The 25030-nt window shown below is 35.5% G+C and overlaps 1 protein-coding gene across 5 annotated transcripts in view; it reads right to left on the reverse strand.

The window, feature by feature from the left end:
• The window catches only part of galt (galactose-1-phosphate uridylyltransferase), a 225559-nt gene that overhangs the window by 172540 nt on the left and 27989 nt on the right, over positions 1-25030 (reverse strand). The window contains exons 7-8 of one of the 5 annotated variants that reach the window (XR_012385978.1): positions 23263-23392; positions 17873-23164 (exon numbers count right to left, since the gene is read on the reverse strand). The exons of 3 other annotated variants lie outside the window; for them this stretch is intronic. Coding sequence is in view for 1 of the 2 variants with exons in the window: in XM_073914181.1 (XP_073770282.1) it covers positions 23348-23392 (45 nt within the window). In the remaining variant the exon portion in view is untranslated. Of the gene's footprint in view, positions 1-17872; positions 23165-23253; positions 23393-25030 lie in introns of those variants that run through there. One more of the 5 variants, XM_073914181.1, reaches the window with a different exon arrangement.

Raw genomic sequence — 25030 nt, forward strand, 5'->3', positions numbered from 1 at the left:
ATCTTTAATAAACTTCGACAGTTTGGTTCACTTAACAGTACAAATGATTAATTGATTTATATGAAACAGTCCCTTAAAGTCAAGTCTCGCTTTTAGTTTCGGGCTAAGGCCCATTTGCACTTACACACAAGCATTCTGCGGCAAAGCACAAGTGGACCGCGCTCAGGCACACCTCTTCCAACTGGGCCAGGGCCAGCCAAGTGAACCATGACTAAGCCCGATTCAGCGCACTCACACTTCTCAAACAATCTGGGAAATGGGCCCGGGCACGGTTTGGATAGCAAAGTGTGAGTAGGCCCTTACTTTTATTTCACAGCAAAAATAAAAATGAGTATTTAAAGAGGTTAAATATAATAAAATATTAATACAAATAAGAATAATAGAATCATAAAATTATTGTTTAGTAACAACAACAATAACAAAAACAATAACAACAAAAACAGTAATAATAATAATAATAATAACAATAATAATAATAATCAGGTTTGGGTAACCAGTAATGTAATGTAACCGGTATGCACCGGAACGAACCAGCATAAATTGTGGTTCCTCATTTTAATGCTACTGGTGGTGCGACAAAGACTCCCTTCAGATTTACCAACACGCATGACACGCTCATTAAATGTGCTTAAACTAAGCATTTTAAAGTACTCTGTAGCTATATTTTACAAACAGAGATTTTGACACAGCAACATGAAGCAGATGCTTTACAAAAGTGGAAAAAATGTTAAACTTAAGAAAACATTTGAAGGGATATGGAATTAACTTAAAGGCAGAGGAATGCATCATCTTGCACTTTCACTGAGTACATTTACATGGATAAAATAGTTTATAAATAAGTCAAAAGCCAGCCAAAATGCAACATATTAATCTTAACATTGTCAAACATCTTAAACTGGTAAAAAAAAAAAAAAAAAAAAAATGTACATCATAAATATATGGAATAATATGTACATAGATTGATTAATAATAATAAGATTCTGAGTTAGTTTTGACCAGAACGTACACAACATAACATATTATTATTATTTTTATTTTTTTTGCAAAATGCTATATGCAACTTAAGCTATATTCTACTACAGTCATACCATTATGAAAAGCTAGTGAATCAATGATTTATTTGATAAGTAAGATTAAGTTAGTTAGATAAATGACTTGTAGCTTGTTACAGAAAGAGTGGAGGGCGGCTCACACCGCTGCTGAAAACCAAACCTGTATGATCAGAGCCGGCAGAGCCACGGTGTCCCAGTTCTTGTCCCTATCATATTTAATGAATTATTTCACTGTAATAATAATAATAATAATAATAGCTTATTTATTGGTTGCTTTGAAAAAGAAAATTTGTTTATTTTTCTCCATAACAACCTGTGCCCTTTATGTTCCCCAATAGTAAATCAACAACAACAAGAAACGTGAGTTTTTAGGCTTTAAATAATAGGTGCAATTGCATAAATAAATCTTCAGATAGGCTACTCAGCTACATGTAAGAAATAATTAAAAAAATAAATTTACAGAGGACACTTGGAAATGTCGCTTTGCAGACAGGTATCTTGTGATGGGGAGGAGCGCAGAAAAAAGGCGCTCCCTTGCCTTCCTCTTGACATCAGTGGAGACTCGTTCCCTGCTGCATTTGTGTATTGTTGACAGACGGAGTATTTTATTCTGGTCCACTTTTGTAGCATTTTTATACATTTTTGTGAAGTTGAAGGCTTCATCTTCTATCGCTAAATCAATGATCAAACTCTGACACTTCACTGGTGGTGACTCTCTTCCCAGGGGATGCTGAGCACGCGCAGCTTCCTGAACGTTCTATAATCGTTATAGCGCTCTTTGTAAAGAAACTGGTCAGGTGGATAATGCATTTTGTGAAAAAACACGTTTTGTAGTAGGCCTAAAATGTACAATCTTAAATGTTATTAATGGCAGAAATTCACACATAGATTAAGGTACATCTGAACAGTGATTTTAATAATAAAATTCAAATGTCAAAAAATGCTGTTTATCGTGTTTTGCAACCAAACTTTTCATATTCTCATCCAATACCTCAGGACATGAACAATATGCTGCTAAATGAAAGTGAAACTGCTGAACTGCAGTTAAGGGCAAAAAAATGTAAATAAAACATCCAAAATTACATAAAGCAATTACAGGAAACGTAGATGGCGTGGTGATGCAACGAAGTTAATCGAGTTATGTGCTATAACATGTAAAACGGGATAATGAAAGGAACATTCAAAAGGCAACTCATGTAAACACCTTAATCATAGTATTGTCTTATTCAGATTAAGCGTAAGATTATTGTTCAAATTAAAAGATATATATATATATATATTTTTTTTTTATAAAAAGAATAAATAAAATAAAGAAAGATTTATTTAGAGTCATCCACCATAATTTTGTGGCTCTAAAGTATCGGTTTAGGCATCGTTTCGGTACCATTGTATAAATATTGGTTTAGCACTGGTAAAAAAGATTTGACAATTCCACTGACAAAAAACACAACTGAGTGTAAATTCTAAACAAAACTAACTAATTGAATGAATGAAATAATGAATGAATGAATATGATAGCATGCAATAAAACATTAAACTATCATATATTGCATAAAAAATTGCTTGACAAAAATTATTATTATTAGTAGTAGTAGTAGTAGTAGTAGTAGTAGTTGTTGTTGTTGTTGTTGTTGTTGTTGTTGTTGTTGTTGTTACAGTCACCAGCAATCTAGCCACTGTGGATCGCATAGGGAACTACACACACGCCACATTTACAAACTTCCAGCATGCACCTCACAAGCACCAGTTCCTGTATTACATTTATTACACACACAGGAGGATCATGATGAACTGATTAAATGGACTTTATAAACAGCACAGATACACAATTCAGTGCTGAGTCTTGTATTATAGTTAGTGGACATTACAATACATATTGCTTGCTTTGCCAAGTTCGACCTTTGCTTTGTGCCTGTGACCCGACCACCCTTTTGCTTTACCCGTATGTACTCGTTAGCTCCTGTTATTGACCTTTGCCTGTCTGACCCTCCTCTGTTTAATAAAAACTGCAATTGAATCCTCAAAGTTGTCCGTGTCCAAATCCCACATGACAGTAGTAGTAGCAGTAGTATTAGTACCATAAAATTTAGCATTTAAAACTATGAAAGACATTTGTGTATAATGATGTATTAATGTGAGCATTTGATCATTGCAAACCCATCAACTGTTGTCAGGCTTTTCAATAAGACAAAACCATATGAAACAGTCAGAAATTACGCATTTTTCTCAGTAAAGTCGAGCCCAATAAAATAAATCTGTTATGATATGTGCCCTACAAATGCCAGAATGAATCAGAGTGTTTTGCGAGATTGGCTCACGTCTGACTAATGTCACATCACTGGAGAAGCTTAAAGCTCACAGTCAATCAATGACAGGCTAATGCTAATTCTTGTGTACGTTTCCATAATCCATCATAATCCACGAGGGAGCAGTTGTTATAATCAAGAGACAAGTTTCTGTTTGCCTGCTGCCAAAAATCATTTAAGAAAGCAACAGTGAAAATGAGCTCTCCAACTAAATGATAAATTAGACTCTCTGTGAGAACATGTAAGTATTTCCACACTCTCTTTTAAATCACACACGTCCTGCTGAATTTAATCCTTACCTCTGAGAGCTCCACTGACCTCAGTTTTCTCACACACCGTTGATTTGGGTCTTAAAGTTGAGCTCTAAATGCACACTGGAGACTCTTCTGACCAGCCGGGTTTAAACAAGATTCTGACTGAAGCCTTGTATCAAAAAACACAAATGAATGGATATTCTTGTTCTGATTCTGTTGAAGTGCTATTATAACTAGTGTACTACTAGAAAACTGATGCATTGCTGACATCTAATATTTGATAGAGGGAGTTAATTTGACAAAACTAGAAATTCAATAATAGCAAGTACAATCACAGATCAGGGGGAAGTACTGACTCTCAGTTTTTATTATTAAGGGAAAACATAACTTAGGCCATAGTCACACTGCACTTTTCATTCCATAGACTTCCATTCATAGGCTTACGAATGCAGGAGACCAGAAATGCAAGCTAGTGTGACCACAGCTTTAAACATATCTATAGCACCAGCAGGCTCGATTACTGCCACACGTTCGCAATGATGCAAACATTTATACATGACCTGTCTGACAAAGTGAAGTAGACCAAAAGATCCTCAAAACAATAAGCCAACATTCAAAGAAATAAAAAATAATAATAATAAAGAACTACCAGTTTGGAAACGGTTATAAAGCCGCTTCTAAAGCTTTGGACTGCAGCAAACCACAGTGACAGCCATTATCCACAAGTGACAAAAATATGTGGAGGACCTTCCCAGGAGTAGCCGGCTGATCAATATTACCCCAAGAGCACAGCAACAACTCATCCAGGAGGTCACAAAAGACCCCACAAAACATCCAAAGAACTTTCCTCAGTTAGGATGTGCTCATGACTCTAAAAAAAGACTAAAAAAGAGACTGCCCGGCCAAAATGAAAGTCTTTGAAGTGGCCTAGTCAAAGTCCTGAACTGAATCTAATTAAGAAAGCAGTGGCATGACCTTAAAAATGTGGTTCATGTTCAAACCCTCCAATGTGGTTGAATTGTGCAAAGATGAGTGGGACAAAATTCCTCCATAGCACGGTAACAGTCATTGCAAGTTATTGAAAATGCTTGATTACAATGCTTGATAGGGTGGTCCAAGCAGATATTAGGTTTAGGGGTAAACACTTCACACAGGGCTATGCATTTGTGTGTTGTGTTTTTCCTTAATAATAAAAACCTTAATTTCAAAACTGCATGATGGGTTTACTTGTGTTGTATTTGACTAATATTTAAATTTGTACCGCGTTCAAACTGTGAACACACACCCGGAGTGACGGGTAGCCAAGGAAGTAGATAGGGGTTTGGTTTGTTTTGAAGGTGGAAGAAAATATTGGTTATTCTCAGCAGACACGAGATATCAACAGGATGCCAGAGTGACGTTGTACCCCAACATCATGGGACATCGCATTTTATTTCGAAAATGGTTGACGCCAGAACCTAATGTCAGGCCGATATCAATGTCCAACGTCAGACTGAGGTTTCATTTTGGTCACTTTTCAACGCCATCTAAAAACAATGAAATGTCAACGTCTAATGATGTTACAGCTTGACGTTGTGCGGACATTACCATTATGAAGTCTGTCAGGCATAGAATTTTGGTTGCCTTACCAAAATTTGGCACCAATTGTGTTAAATTGCACACAACAAAGTATCTTTGAGCCGTGCAATGGCAGCTGTATGGGATGGGATCATCCGCATGTCTAGCAGATATATAAGGTTTCCAAACCATTCAGTTGACCAGCTAAACATTAAAGCACAATTTCCAGCGATCGCCAGTTTTCCCCAATGTAATTGGAGCGATCGACTGCACGCACATTGCAATAAAGGCACCATCTCAAAGAAGAATTTGCATACATAAATCGTAAACTTTCCATTCAATAAAATGTGCAAAAAATATGTGATGCTCAAATGCGCTTAACATAATACACACACTTAGAAAAAAAGAATGAATTCATCAAACGATTCGAACTGGGTTCATGATCAATTGTGTCAAAACATGTTGCCATGCGCTTTACAAGCTACGCCGCTAAACTGCTGTTTGCCGCTCTCTTTAGTTTTGTTGTCTCTGACAATCAAACGGTGATGGGTGGGAACCCACTCATTCCAACTAGGTGTGCTATTTGCACTTAGCCTAAATAGATACTACAAAATGTTACACCTTTACATGGGACCATTTCTTTTTTAAATCACTCACAGTGCAATGTTCAGACCCCACTGCGTTAACTGCGTCAGCTAAACTCTCCCACTCTATTTTTTCTTTTCTTTTGTTAATAATTCCAGTGGACAAACTTGCAAATAACACTGTTTTTTTCCGGTCTACCTTCGAAAGGAGCACCTCTAATTCACCTTCTGTTCAAAGTTTCTCTTCTTGCTTGCTTTTGCCATTGCTTTTTCATTTGGGTTTTGCCGAAGTAGAGTCATTACCATATTTATTAGAGCGAGGAGGCAGGGTGGGGTTTTGCGCTCGTGCACGTTCGCTCAGTTTCACGTTAATTCGGATGTACAAAGAGAATATGCATAGATGCTGGCGACCTAAATCTAACCTAATATTAACATCTTATGACTTTGTGTATCTGCTGGGTTCACTCCTACCACCTACAATCTTTGCCAGTACTTTTAGATCACAAATCTAACTATTTAACCATTAGGCTACAGTTGCAAATAGTTTAAATAAATTAAAATAAGTTAAAGTAAATTCATACAAAAACAGAAAGAATTCTGGCATCCTATTGCAGTTTTTTTGTATCATAACTTACATAACCAGACCAGAAAATATATTGCTTCAAACTACTACAAACTAAAAAAGTATTAATCAGGTGAACCATATATGGTAACTTCATTAACATTGATTACAATATATTTTCTTTTTTTATGTCATAGAAGTTCAAAAGTCCTGTAATAACCCTCAGTTGCACTCAGGGATTTTCCAATGAGTGTTTCAATGAGTGCCCTATGAGGGTTTTTTAAACTTGTAAGAGGTTGAAAGTTGTCGAAGCAGCAATCAAAATGCTAAAGCATAAATAAACACGAAAAATCACGAGCTATGAGCAAATGTCAATTAACAGATTTTTCTTTTGCAGTGAAGTATTCAGAAAAGCATGCACCAATGAATCACCAGCAGGGTCAACTCTTAAGCCCACGAGGACCTGAAATATCCCCGAGTGCAGAGAAGCCAAACAATGAGCAGAGAAATCAGTCATGCTAACATTTCAGAACAGGCTAAAAAGTTCAATAAACACACACATTTCCAGCCAACAGTGTTGAACTCATCAGAAAACAAAACAAAAAAAAAAAAAGTGAAAATGACCTAAACCAACATAACCGCTTCGTTGAGGGCCCTGGATGATGCGTTTTCACATTTATAATACAGTACAAATTTTAAAAAACACTTGAGAAAATATCAAGGCCCTTTTCAAAGTGCAGCAGACATCTGGAAGAGAGCAGCGCTTTGTTTATGCATGTTTATTGTGCTTCTCTAAAATATCTGATTTCTGAAAAAGAAAGACATTTAATCATTTCTCGTGGGTCATGTCTCAAATCCCCTCATCATATTCAGGGGAGCTCAGAAGTGGCCAGATTAAAAGCAGTTGAACAGAGTAGGGTGAGAGACGACTGAGATTTTCTGTTTACAGAATATGAAATCGCTGCTGGACGCTTTTATAAAGATGTTTTAAAGTCATGTTTTGTGTGGCTTTGTGGAGAACATTCACACCTGCTGTTCACTAATAATTAGGCAATTAGGATTTGCTTGGTGCCAAACTGTGTCAATAATTAGGCCTCATTCATATCTCTTTCAGAAATATGAGCAGACAGAGTGTGTGTAAACTGTTTGTAAAGTACACTTCTGAAAAATCACATTTGAAAAACAATTATGTTCCTCACTTTTCTGTCAGTGCCATCGCAACACAAAATATACACACTCGGGATATATAAAAATCTTACCTCTGCCATGTCTGTTTTATCAGCCTGCTTACTTGAAGTTAAAGCCTGGATGAATCAAAATATCCTTTAATTAAATGGTTCTCAAGCGAAGGTTCTACTATTGAATCTCCTACCAATGTTAACCAGTGTAATGATTTTAAACTCTCTGTTGATGATCTCCAAGTGTCTCCCTCTACCCAGGCTTGCAACCTTGGGGTACATTTTGATGTACAGTTTTACAGCTCAGTTTTAATTCACACTTCAAACACTTGACTAAAACAGCCTTCTTTCACCTATGTAACATTGCATGGATTAGACCTTTTGCGGAAAGGCTTATCCATGCCTTTATCACATGACTTCTTAACTTCTGTAACTCACTCTTCTGGGGCCTACCAACAAGCTCTCTGAGACATTTACAGTATATTCAAAATTATGCCTCACAGGTTCTGACACACACTTCCTCATGCTACCAAATCATCCCTGTACTTCAGCAACTCATTGGCTTCCTGTTAAGCCACGTATTGATTTCAAGCTTCTGATTTTAGCATATAAATCAGTGCATGGGCTAGCACCTGACTACATCTGTGACCTGGTAAGTCTCGCCACTGCCACCCATAGTCTGTATTAGCCATGCTGTAAACTAAAGACTATGGGTGGTTGTGCTATTTCGTACAGTGCATTTAAGCTATGGAATGGTCTACCCATCAGCATCAGGAATGCTGCTTCTCTGGACTGTTTTAAGAAACTTCTCAAGACTCACCTTTTTACCATTGCTTTTAACTTAGATTGATTATTTTTGTTAATTTAATTATCTGATTTTATTGAATCATTTATATTTTATTGTTTTATTGTGGTCTTTTTACTGTTTTTATTGTTCTGTTTTGTTACTATTTGCCTTGTAGTGCTTTGGGTCTGAGAAAATCTTAATTATTAATAATTAATAATACATTATTATTATTATTATTGTGTAATTTAAGGCAAGACTGATTAACTAGGGCTATTTGAATCTTACCATTCACAACCAACTGACAATTCCCAAGCCAAATGATTCTTACTTTGGGTGTATCTCAATCAGTACCCTAGCTCCCAAGGTCACTGTTCTGGGGTTCGTTCTTCGTACCTCGCTTAAATCATCTGAGATGAATTGGCAGCTAATGATAAATTTAGTTTTTTAAACAAGTTTGCGAATCAGATTAAAATGTCTGGATGAACTGATCTGAGATTGCTGTGTGTGTTGTGAAGTGAGTTGTTGAATTTATGATCAGCAATGCAACGATTGGCTGACGGTACAGCACCATAATGACATCGACTGATTAATATTCAATTATCCATGTGAGCAAAATTTTACAAAATTCACAGTAAATGGTTGGTTAAATATGACACGCAATAACTGTACACCTTTGTTTTGGGCTGAAGGCTTTACACTTACATGTGTCAAGAGAATTTAGCAATTTATTTTGTTTTACATTTAGAGCAGAAAAAAGCATTTTGATATTGACAAAACTGTCCTCATAAATTAGTATTCCTTAAAAAAATTGTAGAATATTGTGCATATCTATAATCATACACAAATTGTACTAAAGCTGGTACCTTTAAATAGTAGTACGCGATTGGGTCTAAAAAGTCTGTATCGATATGTTATTGTACAATGTACTCTTTGAACCACATGGGGAAAACCACCCTGTGACAGTCTTTGTAATTTCATTTCAGAATCCAGCATCCAGAATCCAGATTTTTTCAATACCTTTATCCAGCTAAATGAGAATTCATCGTACAATTATTTCTATATACAATTACCTCGTAATTATTTATATAGATATATATTTTTTATTTATTTATTTTTAAGTACATTATAATTGGATTGTTTTCATTATACAGCACTGATTCATATTTTGCACTTCCAAACTTCTGTTAAGGTATAGTGCGTATCAATGCACTCAATTCTTACGATTCCAAAACAAAGGACTCTTACAATAAGTTTATTCCTACGATTGATTGATGATTCCTACAACATGAGCCACTTCTTTTTAATGATTCGAATAAATACATAAACCTCAAGCAAATGGCTCGTTCAGCATGAGCCAATTCCTACAACCCAAGAAACTTTTTTTTTTCTTTTTAGTGAATCGAAACCATAGTGCAATCAGTCCAAAATTATTCTTATTACTCACAATCAAATCTCTCACTTTAAGTTTAAAAGTATTTAAAACTGAAAAATATGTTTTATTCAACGCTATCTCACAGAAATTCATAACTTTTTGATTTAGTGGCTAATTCGTATAAAATCCTACTCGTACAATTTAGTACAATTTGCTTATACCCCAATGACAATTGGGTTTAAATGCCTCGTTTTTAAAATTGTACATTTTCATATAATTTCGTTTGTGTCAGGATTATGCCACTCCAGTCTGGTTAATTCCTGTTTTGGTGGCAGAGTCCAGATGCTAGTCATGTCATGTTTTATATGCTGTGCTCTGCTCCAGTTTTCTGTCCTTATCATTGTAGGAGCGTTGCCCTGGTTGTGCTGGGACCGTGCGCGCTCCCACTTGATGGGGGCGTACAAGATCCGAACGTGGTCTGGGTGCACGCTCTTGTCCTGGCGTCTGTGTTTGTTTTGTCTGCGGAGTGATGTTCATTCTCAGCATCTCAGTCTAGCTGGTTTCAGTTTCGCAGGACTCTGAGAGGGAACATTCACGTCGCATATGTGAGCGCACGGTAAGTATCTTTATTTATTGTATGCTGGTGTCTTGTGTTCTGTTGTGTTTGTGTTGTGTAGCACGTGGTTTCATGTTTACATATTAGCCACATGCTTTAGTATCTTGTTTCATGTGAGCGGTTAGTGAGTTCTCTCATTGGCTGCATGCTCTAGTCCTGTTTGTATGTGTACACATGGCTTGTATTGTAGTGTTCGTACCATGTGCTCTTGTCTATTGTCTTACTCCACCCACCTTGTTATCCTGTTTTCAATCAACATGTTCACCTGCCCACTTGTCTGTTCATTGGTTTGTCTTCCCTATTTATTATCCTAGTGTGTTCTGTTCTGTGCTGGTCCATCGTCGTTGATTCTGTGTCTGTCTAGTCAATTCAAACCAAACCGAGTCAAGTCAGTTTGTTGCTGTGTTTTTTCCCTCATGGGGTTGTTTCATAGTTTCTTTTATTAAATAAATTCCTTGGTTATTTGCACTTGGGTCCTCGCCTCATCCTTCCAAACCACATACTCTGGCTGCTTGAATTTGTAAAAAATAAGCCAGTAAACAGACAAAACGTAAAATAGTTATGTGTCCGCTAGAGATCAGGCTGGTTCTAAATATAAAATGTATTATTAAGTCAAGGCTATACAACATATTATACATTGTGCATCTTTACAAACACCAATCCAAATGTGTCAGCTTCAAAGATGTTTCAAAGGGAAAAAAAAACAAGTTAGAATACTTAAAAACAATTACACCAGATTAGTCAAAGACATTTTAACCCAATATTTGCATAAAATGGAGTTGTGCTCACCTGCGCCTGATTGCTAATACTAACTAGGTGCTCTATCAAAAAGAACAGCCATTCTTTTTAACAATCCAACACATTTTGTGCTGCACAAAGTATATACACAGAACTATATTCTCCTCATGTTTCATCAAGCCCCACTGCAGATAAAAGCCTACTGGTCATTTTGTGGTTGAAAATCGCTGTCAGCATGAACATATCTTAAGTAGGCTGTTTAGGTACAGCAAGTCAACAGGTTCTCCAGCCCGAGGTGATGACTGCTCGAAAAAACCTTCTCTGTATCATCGTTTTCATAATTGCTTTCACTGCGTTCACATGAAGACCTTTAGTTATGCGTACTTAATGACAGCACTATTCCCTCTGAGCTCCACACGCAACCTTTGAGGCTAGCAAAGTTCACACAGGTAAGCACTTTGCTCAGAGAGCTATTGAAAATGAGGCCGCTGTGCTTATGCATTAAACATCAAGTCCAAGCAGAAAAACGCTCATCTAATCGAGTCCATTTTCCCAAGAATTCCAATTAAATTTCTCAAATGAAATAAAATCCGGGGTGGCAGTGAAATCATAAAGCCTATCTTTGGCTCTTAAGATAATATCGGACAGCCTCTGGGAATTGACATGGCTTCAAACAAGTCAAATATGATTGTTCGGCGGCATGCGTATGTGTGTGCAGCTCCTCATCATTCCTGCTGCTGATTTGAATGTCAAGAATGATGAAGTAAGGGGTCAGAAACGAGGAATAGAGAAAGCATCGAAGGAAGGAGAACGAATCGTGCAATCTTTGAGCACCCATCCAGCAACACTAGAGGCTATGTTTATAAATTGCTGCAAAATAAAAATTGCTTTAAAAAAAACGCAGACAGGGTTATGACAAAATATAGAATATGAGCAAAGCTGTGGTTGCCACATATCCTTTTGATTTACTTGCTTTATCACACACTCATAATAAGCCATATAATATGGATGTATTTGTTTTATGGTATTTGTGTGTCATACTGAGCACTTCTTGGAAATAAATTTAAAGACTAACAAAATCAAAATGAAGAGCCGGGACAAAACTTGTTAACTCTTTACAGAGCACTCATTAAAATACTCATTGAAAAAAACGAGGGTTAATGAGGGTTACAACAAGACATTAGAATATTTATAAACTTTAAAAATATATATTACATAGTAATTAATGTTAATGAGTAACCACATGATTCTTCACCTGATAAAATACTAACACCAAACAGGATCATCTTATTCTATTAACTTGCACTAAAGCTACAAATGTCTAAAACTCGAATGACAATTACTTGTATAGTCAACGATATGTCTAAAAAGGAACAACAAAATTAGCGTAATTATTAAAATAAGTAATGGATAATCAATAAATCACCCAGCTCTGAAGGAGTTTAAATGCATAATGTGGAGTGGCAGAATAATATTTGACCAAATTTTAATCAGTTATGAGCAGTGTTGGATCTAACACATTACAAGAATTAAACCACTGAATTTCAATTTTTATTTTAACTATTAATAATATTTGAGTTATTTTTTACATGAATTAATTCAATTTAAAAAATAATTTGCTGAAATAAAATTAGTGAAATCACTTTATATCACATTTAATGAGAGAATGAGCGCCCCGTGGAAACAGACAGAAACCTGGCAGAGCCTCACATTTCTGTAATGGAAATATTCTCATTATTCTGAACACATGAAAGAAAAGAGGATAGTCTCAATGGACAGTGATTTTACTGAACTTATATATGCAAACATATTGCATTCAACTTTCATTAATCTGTATATATGGCATATGTGGCATATATGGAGTCGGTTAGCATGGTTAAATGAGAAAGAAAAAGAAAGAGAGAGAGACTGTGTGCGGCACGGGCAAATCTAATAGCTCATATAATATCCATTAGCTACCTCTTCACAAATTGTTATAGTTATTTAGTTAAAGACAGAATTATTACCCCGCCTTATTTGAATTTTTTTTTCTTTTTTAAATATTTCCCTGATGATGTTTAACAGAGCATGGACATTTTCACAGTATGTCTGATAATATTATTTTTCTTCTGGAGAAAGTCTTATTTGCTTTAGTTAGGCTAAAATAAAAGCAGTTATTAATTTTTTAACACCATTTTATGGATAAAATTATTAGCCCCTTTAAGTTTTTTTTTTCTATAGTCTACAGAACAAGCCATCATTATACAATAACTTGCCTAAATACTGTAACCAGCCTAGTTAACCGAATTAACCTAGTTAAGCCTTTAAATATCACTTTAAGCTGTATAGAAGTGTCTTGAATAATATCTAGTCAAATATTATTTATTGTCATCATGGCAGAGATAAAATAAATCAGTTATTAGAAATGAGTTATTAAAACTATTATGATAAGAAATGTGTTGGAAAAAAATCTTCTCTCGGTTAAACAGAAATCAGGAAAAAAATTAAACAGGGGGTCTAATAAATCAGAGGGGCTAATAATTCTGACTTCAACTGTATATATTCATATATATATATATATATATATATATATATATATATATATATATATATATATATATATATATATATATATATATATATATATATATATACACAGTTTAATTTTTTTTTTTTATATATATTAGTGAGTTACTGTCACTGAGTTACACTCTCAGAAATAAAGGTTTTTTAAACTTTGTACAATACAGGTCGACATTAGTACCTTTAGAATACAGTTTTGTACCTTTAAAGTTCATTTTTGTACCTTTAAGGTACTTTTTAGGTATTTATATGTACCTTTAAAAATCTGTTACATTTTGTACCTTTAATTCTGAGAGTGTATGATTACTACTTTTTTTTATTTCATTCTTTAAAAACCTGTTTAACACATTTTATTCTCTAATAATTGTTTCTAATAACTATCATTTGTTGTTTTTATTTTCTTATACTTGTTTCTTTTTATTCCTGGTTATGTAAAGCATTTTAATTATAAAATGTGTGTCAATAAACTTGCCTTGCTTTGCCAAGTGTTTAAGGGAAGCTGGAACTTGTGCACTAGGCAATTTTAGAATTTCAACAGACCAAACTGCATTTAATGAACATTACCCTTCAACTTTACCCTAACCACAACCTCAAACTCTATAACCTCTAATCTATCCCTAACCCTAACCATGCCCTTCCTACTAATGTATAATTCATATGAATTATTAAATAATGTATTCATTCATTCATTTATCTTTTTTTTTAACTTAGTCTCTTTATTAAGGGGTCAGGGGTCAGGGGTCGCCACAGCGGAATGAACTGTCAACTTATCCAGCATATGTTTTCCTCAGCAGATGCCCTTCCAGCTGCTACCCATCACTGGGAAACACCAATACACTCTCATTCACACAGACACAAAAGGAACAGGAGCTGTCACTGGGGCGGTACCTTTTCAAAAGATACATATTTGTACCCAAAGAGATCACAGTGGTACATCAAAGGTGCATTTTAGTGCCCAAATGTACCTTTGAGGTACCATTATGGCCCCTTCAGGTACAAATATGTACTTTTTGAAAAGGTGCTGCCACAGTGACAGCTCCTGTACCTTTATTTCTGAGTGTACAGACAATTTAGCTTTTCCAATTCATCTATAGCACATGTCTATGGACTGTGGGGGAAACCAGCCTGATCTCACGAGAAAACGTAAGTATTTTACGTTTTGCCAGTTTAGTGGCTAATTCGTACGAATTCGTACGAGTTCAGTCGTACGAAATAGTACGATTTTAAAAAGGAGGCGTGGCACCTGACCCCACCTCTAACCCCAACCGACATTGGGGGATAAGCAAATCGTACTAAATTGTACGAATTAGATCGTACGAATTCATACGAATTAGCCACTAAATGAAAAAGTTACGAATTGCCGTGAGATTGTGATGGGGAAACCAGAGCATCTGGAGAAAACCCTCACCTACACCAAGACTAAGGTCAATTGTTTTTGCATTAAACCAGCTACCTTCTTGCTGTGATGTGACAGTGCTAACCACTGTAATTTCTAAAATAATCTGTACAAGCACACAGTTAAGAAATATTAAGCAAGAGTGATGCTTTTTGTAATATAAGCACATGAACAGATTCTCAATTTATGCAACAGTTAAACAAACAAGCTGTTAATATTGAGTTTATTATTTTAAACAAAACATGGTCCGTTTCTACAGTTTTGCCAAGCTGGAACAGATCATATTTGCATCAACACTGTGATGTTTTGTTACTGTATGAACATGTTGTTGAATGTCAGGAATGATGGATCAAAAACGAGAGATGAAGGAAGCATCAAAGGAGGGAGAACTAATTGTGCAGTCTTTACACACTCGTCCAGCAGCCTTTAAGGGCAAGTTTTGAACCACTGAAAAATGAAAACACCAGTTCTCCATTATTCTCTAGAACAAATGTTCCTCAACTGGTGTGTCGCAAACCCAAAGTGGGTCACAAAACCATTTTGAATGGGTCACAGACTGTTTTTGTGAGATGTCCCACTTTGATTTTAGAAAAATGTGTGGGAAAACAGTTGATGTCTCTGTCAGACACAGGTCAAGAGAAACACGTTCTCTTAAGTCAGTATCTGTGGTCAGAGACCATGTTCATTAGTGCTCATTCTAAAAGTCAGCTACCTATTAACCTTCAAACAAAAAATTGTAAGTCGATTAATCACATTTTTAAATATTTTTTTTTTCAATTGTACAGGACAAATCCCACTATCCATAACGGACCGGCTATTAATGGCTAGTCTGTGTGGTAACCGTACATAAGCCAGGACACACAAATGCTCCCCATTCATTGACATCAAACAGCAACTTTATATGTCCACTCAATCAGTAAAAGCAAAAATTCATTTAAAATTTTAAATAATGTCAACATTTTACTCATCCTTCAGTTGTCACACACCTGTTTAAGTTTCTTTCTTTTATTGAACACAAAACATTAGAAACAAGTTGGTAAAGGTGGAAAGAACCACACTGTAAAAAATATTTTGCCAATTAGTTATCAAACCTTAATAGTAATAATAACTTAATCCTAAGTTACTTATCTGAATTAAATGTGTTGACAACTTATGTTAAAGTTTTACTTGGCTGAACTTATTAGATTAAAAAAAAAAAAAAAAAAGAGTCAGCTGAACTCGTAAATATTAGTTAACTGCTTCAAACATTTGAGCTTTAAATAGTACAAATGTGTGCAAATTAAAACAAACACATTTTAATTAAATAAATTCACTTTAAAATTGTATTTCTATGTGTTATGTTTTAATATATTTCATATACAGTTGAAGTAAGAATTATTAACCCTGCTGAATTATTAGCCCCATTTATTTTTTCCCCAATTTCTGTTTAACAGAGAGAAGATTTTTTCAACATATTTCTAAACATACTAGTTTTAATAACTCATTTCTAATAACTCATTTATTTTATCTTTGTCATAACAGTAAATAATATTTGACTAGATATTTTTCAAGACACTTCTATACAGCTTAAAGTGATTTTTAGGCTTAACTAGGTTAATTAGACTAACTAGGCGGTAATTAGGCAAGTAATTGTATAATGACGATTTGTTCTGTAGACTATTGAAAAAAAAATATTTGCTTAAATGGGCAAATAATGTATTCCTTAAAATGGTGTTTAAAATTTAAAAATAATATCAGACATACTATAAAATTTCCTTGCTTTGTTAAACATTTGGGAAATATTTAAAAAAGAAAAACATTCTAAAGGGGGCTTTATCTATATTTATTTTTATTTTTTATTTATTGTAATACTTTTGCTTCAAATTAAATTTGTTTACTCTTGGTTATGTAAGACATTAAACATATTTCAGTAGGTTTAGAATTTGATTGTGCTGGAAAAAAAAAATGACTGAAGCGTGTTGGCAAAATTTGGACGGGTTTGAGATCAGTTTGGATGTTGTTGTTTTTTTGTGAATTTGTGAAGGTTTTGGACAGTTTGGCCTGGAAACATTTGAGTGTTACATTGACCGCCATTATCTCATTGTAATGTTGTTGTGTGAATTTGAGGTTCTTCTCAGATACCTGCTTCTTTGGTAATATTTTTTTTTTTTTGCAGAGTAAAAAACATGTTTTAGTATTAAATGAACCATCTATTAGTGGAATCATTTGTCATCCTGTTTAATTTAAAGTAACGCCATGTATGGGGGTTAACTGATGCCCTTCCAGCTGCAACCCATCACTGGAAAACATGGACACTCATTCACACACATACACTACGGACAGTTTTAACATATCCAATTCACCTGTACCACGTGCAAACAAGGGGAGAACATGCAAACTCCACACAGAAATGCCAACTGACCCAGCCGAGGCTCAAACCAGTGAACTTCTTGCTGTGAGGCAACAGTACTACCTACTATGCCACCACGTTGCATGTGAGTAAACAGTGAGTAAATAAAAATTTTGGGGTAAACTAGCCATTTGGCTTAAACAAGAAGAGTAGAAACTGAAAAGATGAAGACACCACTGCAATCATTTGCTCTTAGAGGGATAGCTCACCAGAAATGAAAATTTACTCACTACTCACTCACCCTCAAGTGTCTCTAAACATTTAAGAGTTTATTTATTTTGTTAATAACAAAATTCTGAAAAATGTTGAAAACCGGTATTGTCACCCATAAACAAAAACAATTGCAGTCAATGGTTTCAACTTTATTAAAAATTTAGTTTAAGTGCTTCCAGCTTTCTTATAATCATTTTGTTTTGTGTTTAACAGTCAAACAAGTTCGGAACAAGTAAATGGTGAGTAAATGATGACAGAGTTTTCAGTTTTGGGTGAACTATTGCTTTAAAGTAGGATACTTCTTCATTTTTGATGCTAAAAATACCCAGATATTCATACAACTTTCAAACCTTTAAAGATTCTACATTTGTTTGTGTTCACTCAATAACAACAAAACATTGTTCTTTAGTAAAACAATAAAAGCTACCAGTGTGTGCTTCTGACATAGATCTTTGAGAAGAAAGAAAAGAAACTCTGTCTATATCTGGCTTTACAGACATAAAAACATTAGCAACATTTCGAAAGTGTAAAAAAATCATTATGTCTATGGAAAGTCCACTTAAAGTGTGTGTGTCATATCAAGACATAAATGTGTATTTTCACATGATGACACAAGAATTACAAGGAGATTGTAGAATTATGAGGACAATGCTGATTTCAAAAGGCTTATAAATCAAACAGCATTTTTCCCCCAGAATGAAAAACTGCACCATTTCCAGTAAGAGGTATAGGTTATATGTATTGGTAAGGCAATAGAAAGTATGGTTTGTACAAAAAAAACAAGTAAAACCAATGGAATGTCCCCACAATTCATAAAAACAAAACCTGCAGTGTGTGAGAGACGTATAGAGAGAATGAGAGAGAGAGAGAGAGAGAGAGAGAGAGAGAGAGAGAGAGAGAGAGAGAGTGTGCCAAACGTCTTTATGAATTACAATAACTTTGAATTGTAGCTTAATAGCCATAGGAATATGTAGGATTCATAGCCAAACCAGTTGAGAACCATGAAGGAACATGTCTGACAGTCAGTAAATATGCTAGCAGTGACAATATCAGTGATATTAAAAAGAATTGTGCTGCTATGATTTCCAGACCTGACCTGCAGGCGATGCATCCTGAACGCTACAGTTCTCCAGAGTTTTCATATGTCTATTCTTAACAGATGCCTGAGATGATTGACGTTTCCTGACGTGCGCTTATACTATTTATTTCATGCTTGTGTCGATGCCCGTGGAGAGTGGCAGATTGACTTGCCGTTTGGAAAGGCATCAGTCGGAGCTCCAAGAGAATGTCAATCACACGTTTCACTACTGACCGGCAATCTCTCACTGTGCCATTTTCTCTGCTATCGGCCTAGCAGTGTATGCAAATTCATAGATAAGACGACATTATACACAACGTTAGTTTATGTTGGGATTAACTGGGGATGTTGTCACAAGTCAGTGAGTTTGGGACGTGGAGCAGAATCACAAAAGGAGAAGACTGCTCATTTTCACACTTTTTAAAGCAATTTTTCTGTATAAGCTGTTGACTTATAAGTAACTTTGCAACTGCATGTCAACTATACAAGACACACTATAGACATGTAGTGTGTCTTATTTCCTTCAAAACACATGACTAACTAAAAGGCTTTGTTTGCAACTGTTATTACGATGCATTTTCATCAAGTTCATAACAGTAAACACAAAGGGTTTAATTATTGAGCTTGTCCGCTTTTAACCATTTCTAAATGTTGTCACGAATGGATTTAATTAGATTTTTTTTATGCTGTAGATGACCTTGTGATTAAGTGTGTCCTAACAAGCATGAAAGACTACCTACTCATTGTCTGATTAATTAAAAACGCATAGGGTGTGTTGAAAAACAGCACGATATATTCATAGATTTGCTCTGTCTTACCAAAGCACAGATTTTGATCACAGTTGCCATTCACATTCTTTTCATGTGCTTGCTTTCTCACTAACCCGGTTTCCATAACATGAAGTAAATATATTCAAAGTTTGCTGAAAAAAAAGCAAAAAAAAGTGTATCTGACCAGTGAATCCAGCTCGTGTAATCTATCTAATCAAATGGAATTTAGTAATGGCAGTCAGTGTAGTGAAAAAAGATTAAATAAAAAAAAACAATTGTGCATCTAACCAATTGTGCATCTCTCTACGAGCTGGGCTCCCAGCTAGCTCCATCAAACCTCTTCAGCTGCTTCAGAACGCAGCAGCACGAGTGGTCTTTAATGAACCTAAAAGAGCACATGTCAACCCGCAACTCATCCGTTTACACTGGCTGCCATTTGCTGCTCGCATCAAATTCAAAGATCTGATGTTTGCTTACAAAGCGATTTCTGGCTGCGCCCCATCTTATCTGCTCTCACTTCTGCATATTTATAGGCCCTCCAGAAACTTGCGTTCTATGAATGAACGTCGCCTCGTGGTTCCATCCCAAAGATGGAAGAAATCACTTTCCTGAACTATTGCGCTCAATTTGCCCAGTTGGTGGAATGAACTCCCTAAATGCATCAGAACAAGAGTCACTCGCTGTCTTCAAAAAATTATTAAAAACTCCTTGTCCTCATTTGTAAGTCGCTTTGGATAAAAGCGTCTGCTAAATAACTAAATGTGGTAAGTTCAAATGTGGTAAGTTCAACCAGTGAATCCAGCTTGTGTAATATATCTATTCAAATTAAATTTAGTAATCACAGTCAGTGTAGTGAAAAAAATAAAATAAAATAAAAACAATTATGCATCTGACCAGTAAATCCAGCTTGTGCAATCTATCTATCTAATAAAACAGGGAACATAGCAACCACAAGTCAGTGAGTTTGGGACGTGGAGCAGAATCACAAAAGGAGAAGACTGCTCATTTTCACACTTTTTAAAGCAATTTTCCTGTAAAAGCTGTTGACTTATAAGTAACTTTGCAACTGCATGTCAACTATACAAGACACACTATAGACATGTAGTGTGTCTTATTTCCTTCAAAACACATGACTAACTAAAAGGCTTTGTTTGCAACTGTTATTACGATGCATTTTCATCAAGTTCATAACAGTAAACACAAAGGGTTTAATTATTGAGCTTGTCCGCTTGAGCGATTTCTCAAAATTTCCACATATATTGCCACAGCCATATCACCCTGCAGCCCACTGTTGTTGCAACGATTTCAAATAAATTTAAATAGTTTTTTTACATAGTTATTATGAGGTATTGTGTGTAGAATTAAGTGGAAATAAATAAATTTAATCCATTTTGAAATAACGCTATAACATTAAAAAATGAAAAAGTGAAGCGCTATAAATTCTGTCTGGATGCACTGTAAATGCGCCATATAAATACACATTACTTCTTACTTACTTATTGCAGTCATTGTAATGAAAAAAAAAATTATAAATTCAATACAATTGTACATCTGACCGGTGAATCCAGCTTGTGTAATTTATCTAATCAAACAGATAATTTAATAATCGCAGTAAGCGTAGTGAAAATAAAAAAATTAAATAAATAAAAACAATTGCGCATCTGACCAGTGAATCCAGATTGTGCAATCTATCTAATCAAACAGGGAATTTGAGGTACTTTTATTTTTATATTTCAGTCTACTAGCCTGGTTTGCATTGTTTCCAAGTGTGGGAATATAAATTTATATAATCCATATATAACTGAAAAGTTATATTCTTTGCTTTTTAGGGTGTGACATACCTTAAAATGCCTTGGTTTCCTAAGCCCTGACTGTCTCCAAGGTGATGCAAATTATCAGTTTTACAGCACAATTGTGTCTACTGTCTTCTAACAAATGGTCAAAGCGGTCAACTGGTCACACAGGTTCTGTCTCCAGAACAACATTTGCACACTGTTTTCATGTTAAAATGTATTGTGAATAGGTACTTATCTGGAAAAGCAATTTACCCTGCCGACAACAACACTTCATTCACATGCTTTGTTTTAAACTGTCCCCACCTACATGTATCAATGTCGGTAACAATGTATTTAAAACGAGTGTCTGCTGTACCAGTTGAGAGTTCTTTTGATGATGCCACAGCGATGCTAAATTCCTTTTATTAAAGAATTCTGCTTTCAAGATATTTGAAAGTTCTCCTTGGTTTTTGGCTCATCTTGGAATTTCACAAAAGTTTTGGTGACATGAGCCAGACAGAGAAATTTACAACACAAGTAATAATCTTTGAAAAGACAAAGCTTCTACACAATTTTGTTTGTTGCTTTAAATTATGCGAGCCCTTTATATTTCAATGTGGTATGTCAGTAGCTGTGTCCATTTAAAGATGTATATTAGACACAAAACTGGAACAACATATGCATAACTCCTTTTTTTTGTTAGTATCCCACCTATGCCTTGCACTTTTCTAACTCTTCACCATCCAGTCTGAATGGTTTTAAAAAGATTAAATTTACCTAACTCAAATCTTAGTGTAATTTGCTATTTTTTTATTACAGTTTTGTTTAAAAATATTTAGAGTGAAAGTTGTGGGGCCTTCTTAGTACCTCTGAAATCAGTTTTACAATTTTGAATTCGTGGTGCATAAAGTAAGGTGACTTTTATGATTTACATTTCAAAAGATTGTGAAAACAAAGCATATACGTCATAGCATTTGCATACACATGGATTTAATTTATATTTAAAAAGTAAGCAAATCTTCTATATGAATGCAACATTTCATAAAAATTTTAACCTTTTCAAACATGACATTTTAGAAATCACACCTCATTTATTAATTTTCCTTCGGCTTAGTCTCTATTTCAGAGGTCGCAACAGAGGAATGAACTGCCAACTATTCCAGTATTCCAGTGTTTTAAGCAGCAGATGTCCTTCCAGCCACAACCCAGTATTATAAAACATCCATACACTCTCAGTCACACACATACACACATAGACTACGGATGATTAAGTTTATTCAATCCACCTATACCACATGTCTTTAGGCTGTGGGGGAAACCAGAGTACCTGGAGGCAAACACTGGAAGAACATGCAAACTCCACACAGAAATGCCAACTGGCCCCGCTGGGATTCGAACCAGCGACCTTCTTGGTTTGAGGTGACAGTGCTAACCATTGACCCACCGTGTCATCTTTTAGAAATCATGTGATCATGTAATCCTGTAATGTAATCCTCCAATTCATAATTTAATAAATTCTTAATTTAATAAATCAACTGTTGAAGCATGGTTACAGCTATTAGTGAATTAATTATCCTATTGACCAGCACTGTCTTGCCTTTTAAATGAGCTCAAAACACTGTGTAAAACGACCTCTGCAATAAAACATTTGACAAAATTCACAAAACAGCACCGCGATGATCATTTCGGGAGACAGATAAGTCTCTGTTTCCCTGAGCTGATGTTTTGTGTTTGCTCAGGGGTGGGTGGTTATGGATGATATGAGAAAGCGTGGGACAGACAGAGAGAAAAAGACACAGATCAACACAGACAGCCAGCATTCATGCGTTCGTTCGTTCCCTCTCCGCAAACACTCTCATCCAGGAGAAGGTGGGCTGCCGGATCCATGCAGCTTATCCATCTCTCCCAGGGCATGCTGGGTAAAGCTGAGCTCCCGCCGGCCAACAGAGACCTAAGCCACACAGAGCTGCGGTCTCTCCATGGGGCCACACGCGCACAGGAAAGAGGATTTATTGACTCATATTTAGCAGCGTCCATTGATAAAATCATATGAGAAAGTTAAGAGCGGCTTACGGCTGATTGTATCTGGGCTGCGCTGTGAAAGCTGGGATGTTGATTGTGTGGTCGAGGTCGATGATTGATGCCACATCCTGGGCTGTCATATACTGATGCACGAGGGAGGTGGTGGAAAGAAGCGGTGGTGCTAAGGGGGCGATTAAGACTTAAGTCAAATGAATGGTGACACTTTACTATAAGGTTTCATTAATTGGTGTATTTATTTACTAACATTAACTATTAACAATACTTGTACAGCATTTATTAATCATAGTTAAATATTTACTAATGCATTATTAGCATCCAAATTCATGCTTGTTAACATTAGTAATGAGTTATCAACATAACTGTATTTTCATTAACTAACATGAACACATGCTGTAATAATGTGTTGTTAAATGTTTGCTCATGTTATAGTAAATGCATTAACTAATACAACCTAATTGTAAAGTGTTACCAAATTAATAAATATTCAACTGAACAACTGTGGTGATTTCTTATGTTCAAATATTTTAGTCTATAGACCTTTTTCTTATAATGCAAAATTACCCATTATGATTTGCGTGTATGCGCAAGGAGAATGCTTCCGGTCGGCAGCTGATGCATGTAAACAGTCACATTTGGACAGCTTTGAAACGATAGTTTTAATCTATTTTACCTGCTTTTATCATCTTTGAACTAATACTGCTGTCCATCAGCACCATCTCCTGGACTGATTATTTAAAGAAATGCAATCTAATAGGATGGAAAACAGCTGCTGTGAGGCATTTTCCCCTCGTTGTCAGATGGGATCTTCTTCCATTTAAATGAAGCCTCGTCATCGCTGAAGTCAACAGTTTCTCTTTCTTTCAAATATCTAATCAGCCCAAACAAATGTAATTCATCAAAATGTTTGAAACACACACATAGCCTGTATGTCCCACTGAAACACTGATTTAATAACTGTGACAAAGTGAAAATAAAGGCTATAGTCATTTCGAAATGACAGAAAAACACAAATAAACAACACACAAAATGAAACATAAACAGTTCGCTATTAGAATAAACAGCAAACCAACTATCAGAGTATCAATAACAGACAATTATTGATCATTTTTGTAAATTGCATGACTTATATACCTGTTAAGTTTCATGCCACTAATCTGGTTTGCTCTATAATGCAGTGAAGTATTGCTTGTGTGTGTGTGTATATGTATGTGTGTTTGTGTGTGTGTGTGTGTGTGTGTGTGTGTGTGTGTGTGTGTGTGTGTGTGTGTGTGTGTGTGTGTGCGTGCGTGTGTGCTAAATTTTGAGACCTATTCATGATCTATAATCCCCAATAATAACTTCTGTACAGCAGTCTCACAACATTCTGACACTCAATGACACCAGAATACCCTGTCCGAAAAGTCTAGTGGCTGGGAATGGGCTTTTTACAGTGTCTGCTCTAATGTTAGTGTTGTTTTTGGTGTGTTTACATTAATGAATATGGCCACTGTGTAAATGCACAGTACTGTTACGATCTTATTGCCACATTATATCATTATGATAACATAACACATGGCTTCAGTGATTTCCTGAAGATAATACCAAAAGATAACACAACTGGAATCACTACAGTAATTACCATCATCTGAACTCATTTGAAGAAGAGATCGTGAGGACATATGATGGTGTGTGCAGGTGATGTAGTGCTGTCCCAATTCTTAGGGGTATATTTTGAAGCACTTCACCTTAACCCTCAGTTGCAAAGGCTAAGGGAAAGGGGTAGGGGTACAAAAATAGAATTGGGATTGGGCCTGTATTT

Source organism: Danio rerio, chromosome 10, assembly GCF_049306965.1.
Source record: "Danio rerio strain Tuebingen ecotype United States chromosome 10, GRCz12tu, whole genome shotgun sequence".
NCBI lineage: Eukaryota > Metazoa > Chordata > Actinopteri > Cypriniformes > Danionidae > Danio > Danio rerio.